General features: G+C 34.3%; 2 protein-coding genes across 2 annotated transcripts; both read left to right on the forward strand.

Moving 5' to 3' along the window:
• Window positions 1-545: 545 nt before the first annotated feature.
• LOC122277014 (60S ribosome subunit biogenesis protein NIP7 homolog) lies at window positions 546-998 on the forward strand. The gene has a single exon (XM_043086898.1). It carries the CDS (start codon window positions 546-548, stop codon window positions 996-998), a length of 453 nt encoding a protein of 150 aa, XP_042942832.1.
• A 3089-nt stretch (window positions 999-4087) lies between these two features.
• LOC122277266 (heavy metal-associated isoprenylated plant protein 6-like) lies at window positions 4088-6421 on the forward strand. Its single transcript, XM_043087207.1, has 5 exons — window positions 4088-4251; window positions 4377-4518; window positions 4766-4998; window positions 5231-5309; window positions 5579-6421. Exons 1-5 carry the CDS (start codon window positions 4243-4245, stop codon window positions 6103-6105), a joined length of 990 nt encoding a protein of 329 aa, XP_042943141.1. The 5' UTR covers window positions 4088-4242; the 3' UTR covers window positions 6106-6421.
• Window positions 6422-11606: the final 5185 nt, after the last annotated feature.

Consider the following 11606-nt stretch of genomic DNA (forward strand, 5'->3'; position numbering starts at 1 on the left):
AACCAATAGCTCTAATTTAATGATGGAGTTTAGAATACAATAAAAATTGAGATGAGAAAACGAATAATTTTTTTTTTCATTTATAACTGAGTCTTAATAATAACACACCTAATAAACTGTTTATCTAATATAATTTGATTTGGAAGATAAATTTTAAAAGTTAAATCTTATAAATCAAATATTTACCATTTAAGTTGTATGAATGGTATACTTTATATACTAACTTGATAACAAAATAACTAAAAAGGGAATGAGAGATAATAACTTTCATGACAACCTTTTTGTTATTCACACAAATTAAATATAAAGCATACACTAGGTCTAATGTGAGTACGATCACTTAGGCTATGATTGAGTAGTAGAGTATTCTCACTCTAATAATATTTTATTACTATTCATTATTTTATTAATACTTTTCACTATACCTGCAACCCGAGCATGTGAAGTTGGGTTTGGACCCGACCCAACGGGAAAAAAAAAGTGCCAACTCGAACAGAACCAGACCATTCCAGTCAAGTTAGGCCTTCTTTATTTACATACAGAAAATGCTCAACCGCTGGCCCGCTACTGCTTCTGCATCCACAAGAACAAGGTGTGTTAGTGATTCACTCGTTAAGCTCACCACCAACGTCACTCACCCCCAACTCGTTTCTCTCAACACCTACATTGGAAAGTTTACCCACGGCGGAAGCTTCCACCTTACTATCCAATCTTTGAGTATCCTCACGCCCAACGCCAAGCATAAGATTTGGCTCAAACCCACCTCCGTGATGTCGTTTCTATATGGCAATCATGTTTTAAAAGGTGGGCTGGGGAGGATTACCGAAAATATCACCTCCGATGGCAAGGTTGAGGTGTTCTCCATGTCAGATATGCCCTTGGATTTTGGAATTGCGACCATGAATACCCAAGATTATAGGATGTTGGACTCAAATGGGATTGTGGTACTGCACCAGGCAGATATTGGGGAAGGTTTGAGGATGGAGGATGGGCTTTGAGTTTTTTGGCCCAAATTTGAAGGTTATTTTGTGTTTTGGGTGATTTTAGAGAATGTTGTTTGGGGGCTATATGAGGATTTATGTAAATCTGTATTATCTATCAAGTTCCAATAACTTATGGAGCACTCCAAACTCATCGGGGATTTTGATGACCCATTTTTGGAGTTCCAGCACAAGATTCTCGCATATCCAAGAAAGATGAACCACAAGGAAAAGATTGGGGCAGGCTAGGGTTCGATGTAGAAGAAGGGAAAGTGACTGGCTCGACATTCATCGGGTTCGACAGAATTAAAACCCATCGAGCTTTTTGCACACTTACTTTTCGCTATATTTTATTATTATTTAATATTTAATTATTATTTTTTATTACCACTCACAAAATATCTAAATTCATCTTAATATCAATAAGCATCCTTAATTATATTTTCTAGCTGTTCTGCCAGATTTTACAAGATACTTATAAGAAAATTATACCAAAATGAGATAAATAAATTATATTTTGAAAATGAAATATCTTGGTATGCTAAATATTTGATAACTATGTAAAATAAAACCTTTCGCTATAATTACGATTATCTTTATAAACAGTGTTAAGGCCCATAAACCCACAAACTGTAAGGTCACTGCAAACACAATTTTTCCAATGCACGAAATGTCCAGAGACCCATCGAAATAAAACCTTTCGCTATAAGTACGATTATCTTTATAAATAGTATTAAGGCTCGTAAACCCACAACCTTGTAAGGTCACTTCAATCGCTGTAATTACGATCATCTTAATAAACAGTGTTAAGGCTCGTAAACCCACCACAACTTTATAAGGTCACTTCAAATACAATTTTTCCGATATACAAAATGTCAGGAGACCATCCAAATAAAATCTTTCCCTATAATTACAATTATCTTTATAAATTGTTAAGTCTCATAAACCCATAAGCTTGTAAAGTCACTTCAAATATACTTTTTCGGATGCACGAAATGTCAGGAGACCCATCGATCATACATCAAACCATATCAAATGAGATCAAAGCTGGAAAGTACAACACATTTCTCCTTGCCCAATATTTCTCCGTAGAATCCAAAAATGAGAGTTGCGTGTGAAGCTGCATATGCAAGTAAAGAGATAAGAAAGTGGAGTAACCTCCATGTGTCATGTGGGGCGGAGGTTTTTCCGCGTCAGTACAAATGATTGCTTGGTAGACGGTCCCAAAATGGTGGACCTGCATGCGCAACTTGATAAAAAACTCCTATTCATCTGGGGCTGAAGGCAGTCTCAACCTCAATCCAGCTTTCTCCTTTTGTTTTCTTCTTTTGGGTCTACATTGGCCAGAGAGCTGAATAATATGCATGATCAGGGGGATCGATGGAAAGCACCGCCTGTTTGTGATGGGTGAGTTCTTGGCCCGGATGAAGCCCAGCCGCATCGATTAATTGTAGTGTCAATCCTGTCTTTGTGCATGTTTGAGAAAGTATCAAAAGTATTGGTACTCTATGCTCGGGAGAAATGTACAAAATAGATAACTCCATCAAAACGTAGGCACCATATTTTATTTTACCTTATTTTATTTTTTGTCATTATTCCCGACTATACCTCACCACATAATTTTTTATCTAAAATACCTCTAAAACGGCTAATTACAGTGCATTTCTATGATTCTTATGAGAAATGTTAGCTTTACCACAAAAAACAAAACTTGCATATCAACGTGGTTTCTTATCTTTTTTTTCCTTTTTTAAAATGAAACAAACCATGTGAATATGTAAATTTTTTGTTAGCATTGCTATATTCTTGTTTATGTAGACGGATTTCATCATCATTTCACGAAGATTCTCTAAACGAAATCAAAACGAGAGAATATTTACATGAGATGCTTGTTCATGATGAACTTCATCATCATTATATCATGGAAAGATAGTTGATTTTATCACCTAACCAACACCCTTGATGTTGCGTTTGTGATTATGTTATGTAGTGGGTAAGAGTTATTGTCCGTGCCCACTGATTGCTAGTTGAGCTGCTACCATTATTGATTGTAGCAATATTGATAATACTCTCTTTTTGACTTACCTGCATTCACTATGACCAAAGATATTTATAACCTAGCTAGTATTCTTATCTCATGATAAAAAGGTAAAGTTTATAAAATATAATTATAAAAACATGATATAAACTAATATATCATGTATTAAAATCACAATGTAACATATCATGTCAAGCCGTATAAGTTTATGATATAATTTTTTTATGGAGCAAATATTTCTCATTAATTCAAAAATGAAGTATTATCAACCAAACCGGACTTAAATCTTTCTATTTAGAATTTTTTACAATTAACCCCTATTTGAGTTTCATCAAAATATGACCAATTAATTAATGGATAATGTTATATATAATTTTAAAGTATACAGTTCTCACATATTTTATTAAAAAAAAAAGATCACCAAGAAGAAAATAATTTTTTAAAACATATATACAGAGATTACTAGCTTTAAGATTGTAAATATCATTTCTTTTAATTATATTCTTAGCATTTTTAAGTCACAAATGGTAAATACACGAGAGGCTTTTATGGACTGTACACGATATACCATAGAAACATTTTCAGGCTTCGTATGGAGTACGTAAAAGACTCTTCTAAATAGATAATTAATTATTTTTTAATTATTTCATAATTTTTGTTTTTTAAAAGATTTATTTATTTATTTATTTTCAATTAGTTTTTGAATTCCTACGTAAATGTTTTAGGAAATTCAAAAACGGATTTTCCAGTTAGCCTCATTTTTAATCAAACCATATACACTATACAGTATCGAACGTTTTACCATGTATTCATGGTATGAGACTAAATAATAAAATTTTAAATTATAATGGGGTAGAAAGTGAGGGGTTGCACGGTCATTTTACAAGACACGACTGCGCTAACGATGCCGTCGGTTCTGGACAACCATTAGTCTAGTTCGACGGCATTTCCCGACACTCCGCACACCCCTGCTGACTCACTCACCATTGGCATTCCCATCCCTTTAATTAATCACATTCCCCATAATGATGCATACATCATACATCCATCATTCCATCCTCACATATGATACATACATCCCATACGCGTTCCCCGTGGACCAGACCTCAACCGACCCTCTTATAAATCCGCCTTCCATTGCTACTCTTCAAACGATCTTTCTAGCAAATCTCTACGTCGGTCACATAATTAATTGATTTTTTTTGTTCATTCTGATTATCGCCAATGGGTGAGGTCAGTCTCAAGTCTCTCTAGCTTCAGCTCTTCGATTCTTCATGGGGTTTCGTATTGTGTTGTGTTTTGTATGATTAATTGTCTGTTTTTTAACTTTCTTTTTCCTCTTTGATTGGGAAAAGCAGAAAGTTCAGGGAGAGAAGAATGAGGGTGAGAAGAAGGCCGCCGACAAGAAAGACGATGGCAAAGCCACCGCCGTTTTCAAGATGGAAATGCATTGCGAGGGCTGCGCCAAGAAAATCAGAAGAGCCGTTCGTGGTCTAGATGGTATACATGGAAATCCATGACTTTAATGACATTATTTGGTTTTGCTAATGTAATTGTAATCCGATCTTCACTATATGAACTGAGTGGATCCTCTCATCGTCCTCTCTAAGAAATTTCAACTCTGAATTGAAACAGAGAATTGTTCCTGTTATGATTCTCAACAAATTCAGCATGATTTGTTTTTGTTTCCAAATTCTAGGCATAAGTTGTTCTTCATTGCGTTGTTGTTGATGATCTTTGTCTACAGGTGTTGAAGATGTGAAGACAGATTGTGCGGCAAACAAATTGACGGTAACGGGGAAAGCGGACCCCGCGGCCATCAAGGAGAGGCTGGAGGAGAAAACGAAGAAGAAGGTGGAGCTCGTCTCTCCGCAGCCAAAGAAAGATGGCGGTGGGGAGAAGAAGCCGGAGGAGAAATCGGAGAAAAAGGAAGAGAAGAAGGAAGAGAAGAAGAAGGAAGACGACAAGAAACCCAAAGAGGTACACTCTCTAACCTGCGCTTCACAACCGGCCTCTCGTTAACATGCGCCGTTGCCAGCTATGCCATGCCTTTGAACACACTGTGCACTTTCTAGCCCTCGTAGTCGTGGGGCAGTTATATGAAAAGATTAATTAATTAACGTTACCAGCGAGGGGAGTTTTGAGTTAAGTTGTTATTATTCAAATCTGATTTTGTGAACTAATTTTATGAGCGATTTTTCTGTGGGTCCAGAGTTCTCTGGTGCTGAAGATCAGACTGCATTGTGAAGGTTGCATCCAGAAAATAAAGAAGATCATACTGAAGTTCGACGGTGAGATATCACCAAACCCAATACCCGTTTTCATTGTCATAATCTTTTAATTATTCAATAATCTTTTTGAACAATTTATTTATTTATTTTTATTTTGGACGGTTATAGTGATGCAAACTCACCAAACTCCAATTTTATTTGTTATTTTTAAAAAATAAATAATATTTCCTATTCTTACCGTTGAGGCTAAAATATTCTGGAACACCCAGATGATTGGCTAGCGACAATGAATGACATATACCAACTTATTTCAATTGATGCGGATGCAGGAGTTGAGAAGGTGGTGGTAGATGCGATGAAGGATCTGGTGACGGTGAAGGGCACCATGGACGTGAAGGAATTGGTTCCCTATCTCAAGCAGAAGCTGAAAGGGAACGTCGAGGTCGTCCCGCCCAAGAAAGACGAAGGCGGAGATAAGAAAGCAAAAGAAGCCGGCGGAGGTGGCGACAAGAAAGAGAAAGAAGCTGGAGGAGGAGGCGGCGACGGTGGAAAGAAAGAGGAAGGTGGTGGGACAAAGGTGGAGGTGAGCAAGATGGAGTACCATGGATACCCATACGGAGCTCCCATGCACCACTGGCAAGAGGGACAATCGTCGTCGTACGCTCAGAGTTACCCGATGATGGACGTTCAACATCATCAGCAAGGATATGGGCTTGTAAATCATGCGTATGCGAACCAAGGATATGCGAATCCAGGATACGTAGATCATCCAGGATATGTAGTGCCGGCGAACCACCCGATGCATGCGCCGCAGATGTTCAGCGACGAGAATCCCAATGCTTGTTCCGTCATGTGAGTGAGATAGCAATCGAGATTCGAAACCCAGATCCCCCAAAACTCCAAAAGCCAAAACCCGTAGACGAAGTCGGAGTATATACTGTATACTGAGACAAGAAAAGTAAAAAAGAAAATATTAAGGAATTTTAATTAGCTTAATGGATGGGTATGGTAGCCGGTTCGTTTGGTTTGTTGGGTTGTTGGTTGTTCTTTAGTCATTTTCATCGTCTAAATTTTGTACTAATTTTTTAGAGTCGAATGTAATAAAAAGTATACAATATATTATGATGCTCAACCAGTAATGTCAAATATACGTGGAGTTGAATGTTTGATTATTTTAGGCTCCGTGGATTCCACTTGTTAATTTATCTTCTATTCAATTCTTTCTTTGTTTTTTTGGTCTTATTTTAAAGGGTGGGTGGATTAATTTTGGTTTTAGCATATCATAGGGGAGGTGGGAGGTTATGAACATTAAATTATATAGCAAGAAGCCAATTTGTTAAATTAAATATGTTAAATTTTTAAATTTTAATATAATCTATTTATATAATAGGTCGTCTAAATAGTTGCGCTGAAATTTATAACTCATTTGATCCCATTAATATAATTTTATATAAATTAAAAAATTACAATATTTTAAAATTTTAATATATAATAAAATTAATAGTACAAATCATACATTAAAATAAATATGAACATAAGTTTAAAATTATAATCCTTAATAATAAAAATAATAAAAACACAATTATATTAAGAAATATTAATATTATAATTTAATAATAATTAAATTTTAATTTTAAAATAAATTCTAAACAGTTAAAATATATTAATTTTGTATTAAACAGATTGATTCGATTGTAAATCATAACTTAATAGATGAATCTGTTTTGACCAAATCTGTTAAATATCATATTCAAATTTATTAATTTTACGTCGTGTCGGTATTAAATTTACGATTGTATCGGGTATTGCCTCCCGTAGCTAATGCGGGGCGGCCAAAAAGCATTTTGATTCAGAATGTGCGTGTGGGGGCCAAGTGGAGGCATCATGGCCAGTCTCCTCGTCATAACTGCAACACTGTCTAGTTGTCCCAAATTCCCAATTGCATTATCTAGTTGTCCCAATTGTAATAGCCGTCGGTTGGAGGTACCAACTAGCCAGGGAGCGCTACCTATGCAAATTGTTTCAAGCAGTAGAGCTGGCATTGTTAATATGAAAAATTTAGGTATAAGTATAATTGTATATTAATATATATAATAATTTAATTTGATTAGTTAAAAAATAAATTTTATTAAAAATAATATTAATTTAAATTTAAAATATGAATAAATTAATATTAATATACGACTTTATTTACATGTAACGAAACTCTTATTACTATTGTACTCATTCGATGGATCATCATAGAGACCCTAGATCCAAGCGGTTTCAATAATGAGACCCCAGCTAATATACCCACAAGAGTGATTCTTGTATAAACTAGGGGCAGACCCCCTTCTCACTCCTCGGGCTATGCCGGCTTGCCATGCTTGTAAGCGCCCCTTGTCGTCCATGTATGCATCAAAATCTTCGGTTTTGAGTAACAAAACTATTGTTGGGCCCTAGATCAAGTAGCAAAATTGTAGTAGGACTAACACGATAAAATTTCAAGAATCTGAATAAATTCAAAACCATGACAAGTCATATAATACATGCAATGACAATTACCATACAAGTATAAAATTTAAGGATCCCTGGCAACAATATATAACTTACAATGATGAGAACTCCAAGCAAAAACAAATGCATTAACTAGGGTAATATAAGATTCCAAATAACAGATACATAATTTCAAAGAAATAATAACTCCCAAGCAACAAATGTTTAACTTTAAAACAATAACAATTTTCGAGCAACAAATATACATACCTTCAAAACTATAAGAAACCCGAGCAACAATTATTTAACTAAAGAAATAAAATTTCTCAAGCAACGTAACATAAAACCCAAGCCGCGCCCTCAACATCATCATTTGGGGGCTAGTAGGCACCTCACCCTTTATTTGGTATGGGTGCTTCACAGGAACTTTAGAAGAAGGTGGAGAAGCATGCCTCTTTTTGGAAGAGACCATCTTTAAAGCCTTTATTTTACACTCTTTTACGTGTAAGTGGTTGGGAACCATAAGAAATCTAACAATATTAGCGGGGGACAACAACTTCTCTGTCCACAAGGCACATTTCTTGCCTTTGCTATCATTTTTTATATCCAAGTTAAGGATCGAATAAATAAGTTCCTGTTCGTGACTGGTATGGTCAATCAAGATTTTCTTGTCCTAAGGGACCTTTCCCCAACTAGCCCGAATGGAGAAATCCAGAACATCTTTCTTAAAGGCTAGAAAATCCCAGTCATTCCCAGCAAAAAAGAAAAATTTCTTTGTCCAAGTCTTAACACTAGACTAACAGGGTTCAAAGGCTACCGAACGTTGAGAACGACCACGAAAGATACAAATGTTACCTAGAAATTGGTTTACGAAGTAAAAAGAGAAGAATTCGTCGGTCATCAAACCTAGGCAATTCTCCCCCCAACGATTCCAAAACCATGTGGAACACTACACATGAGCTTAAAAGCACACGCCAAGCGTGCGAATGAAGTTGGGCAAGGGACATCTAGAGAAGGTCAAGAACATCGTGAACTTACAAAAGGGGAGGCGCAAGCTATAGAGTAGGGAATATGGCACGAGGTTCTCAATGTTGTCAACTCACGAGTAGTGATGGTAGAATGCCAAGTAAACCCTTCCAAGGAGGGGGAAGTTTGGCCCTCGAAGGATTCTGCCATGGAATGGGGGGAAACCCTTGAAGGAGTATCCACAAGAAAATGATGGGGAGAAGAGCCACGGTGAGCCATTTGATGGTCGGATTATGGAAGAACAAGTTCGAAGAAATGAGGGAGTACAAGTAATCGAAGGATTTAGAGAAGAGAATGCAGAGTGGAAAAGGAACCACTTGAAAATTGAAAATGGTATAGGGAAATGGAAAAGGTAGCAGAAAAAGAACAATGATGAGGGATTCTGAAGGATTCTTGGAAAACTAAATGCTAACCTGTGCATCGTTGGTTATCATTCTTGAAAATAAGGAGTAAAAATGCGAGAACAGTTACGGATACATGTCACGTCTGAAGCGTGCAAGGAGTTCCCTGCTTGCACAAGTACTTTAGTTAGCATAAATCCTTACGGTATGATCCTTGGGGCCACCACCTATCCAAAGCTAGTAGGGTGGAAGGGAAACATGAGGATATTTAATTTTTCACGTGTAGACACGAAGAAAATTAACAGAGTAATTTGATGGGATATTTGATACCCACATATTAATGGGCCCCATTCTAATGAAAGCCAAATGGTTGAGTGCAAGCCCAAGGTTGAGTCTTATGAATATATATTGATGATAATAGATGATGTCTCTGATCCGTTCAGGGAGATCACTCCAATTGATATAGAGAATCTTCAAGATATATCTTGGAGGTTGTTCATCTTTACCATTCCACACCTCTATAAATAACATGTAAAGATAACACATTTACATTTATTCATACTTGAGATTATTTCTCTAACTAAGGCATCAAAATTCTACTAAGCACTCCATGCCGCTATTTTACTAAGTTGCAAGTATCCGTGAAATTGATGGTGTAAAATGCGTCCTTAACAGGTGCATTTTATCAAATTTTAAAAGAATTTCTAACAATTAATTCTATTTAAAGATATTTAAACTACACACTATCCACAACAATTTGATTTAAAGGATTAAATTTATTTGCTTTTCCTATTTTTCAAAGAGTACGGAAAATTAGGAACAACTCAATCATAACTTTTATCACATTAATTCACAACTTTGATCCAATTAAGTACTATAATAATATTTGTTAAAATTTATTTTAACTTTTACTTTTAACTTGATGTGTGTAATTATCTAAAAGCTAATATTATTTTATTTTAAAGTTATGACTGTAATTTGGCTGTATCCGTACCACGACCACCACTCTTTTTTAAAAGAGAAAGGAACCGTATATCCAAGATGATGACAACTTTGATAAGGGAATATAAAAACTTTTCATAATTATTTTAAAAGAAAAATATCTTACAATATTTATTAATATATTTTGGGCTTCATTGCTCTTAGTTTTAACTCCTTTTTGTACAATAAATTGATGCACATTTTGATTCTAATGGGAACTCAACTAATTACGAATACAAACCTACAACATCTAAATCACTTGTAGTCCTTTTTAAAATAATGAAATTTATTATAAAAAAATCAATCGAGTGGATTTTATTTTTCTCTTAAAAAGTTTGAATAGAACTTACACATTTTTAAATTGTATCAATTATTTAGGTGTAGTTTGAATTTAGAAATAAGATAAGATGAGATGATTTTAGATGAGTTGAATATAATATTATTATTATTATTTTAGAATTTGAAAAGGTTGAATTGAGATTTAAAAAAATTAAATTATTTATTATATTTTATTTAAAAATTTAAAAAAATTATACTAAGAGCTTGTTTGAAATTGAGTTTGAAAGCTTAAAAAGTGATTTTAACTGTTTAAAAGCTCTTTTAAAGAAAAAATAATAATATGTTTAGTAAATTTATAAGAATTGCTTTAATCACCTAAAAAAACTAAAAATCTACTTTTTAAAAAAGTACCAAATTGAATATTTTATCGAAAAATAGATGCAGATAACTATATATTTTAAAAAAAATTAATATAACTAATTTTAAAAATATTTTAGAGACATGGATACTAAATAGTAAATAACTTTTTAATAAGAGTTTATTATTTAAGTTATAAATTATAAGCCTTCAATTTATAAATTATATTTCTCACCACAATTCTAAATATGCATTAATAAAATAAAATAAACTGAGAATGTTTGGAATATAAAGAGTTGTTAAAAAAAAAAAAAAACTAAAACTAATAGGGTTGTTTTAAATTCTGTATTGCTTTTAATTATTGAATAAAGAACAGAAAGAAGCATCCAATCATTTTAAGGATAAGGAAATCAATCAATCATCCAATTGCATGCATCATCTTGAGCTTGTATAATAAGGTAGTTATTGCTCTATTAAAGTCTACGATTACGACAGGCGATAAAGGATCTATAATTACCAATACCTCTGTCTCAAGTTACCAATCACCAGCTAAAAAAAAAATGGAGGAGAAATCTCAAACGCAGCCATTTCGAGTGCACAGAGACGTGCATGAGCTCAACGCTCTGTGCCCCTACACAATAAAACTTCCGAAATTCTACTTGTATATTTTAATAACGTTAAAACAAAAGAGACTCATGACTCGTTCTTGTTTTTTCTCATCATGTCTTTCAAATTATTTATATTAATTATTATATCAACTGATTAATTACAAGCAAAAATATCATGATCTTATTTTTCTAGATCTCTTCCGAAGCTATTACTCAAATCAACGAAAGATACAGAAAGCAATGCATTATTGATGCACCCGTACGTACACGAATGAACCAGTTGTTTTCCT

This window comes from Carya illinoinensis, chromosome 9, assembly GCF_018687715.1.
Source record: "Carya illinoinensis cultivar Pawnee chromosome 9, C.illinoinensisPawnee_v1, whole genome shotgun sequence".
Lineage (NCBI taxonomy): Eukaryota > Viridiplantae > Streptophyta > Magnoliopsida > Fagales > Juglandaceae > Carya > Carya illinoinensis.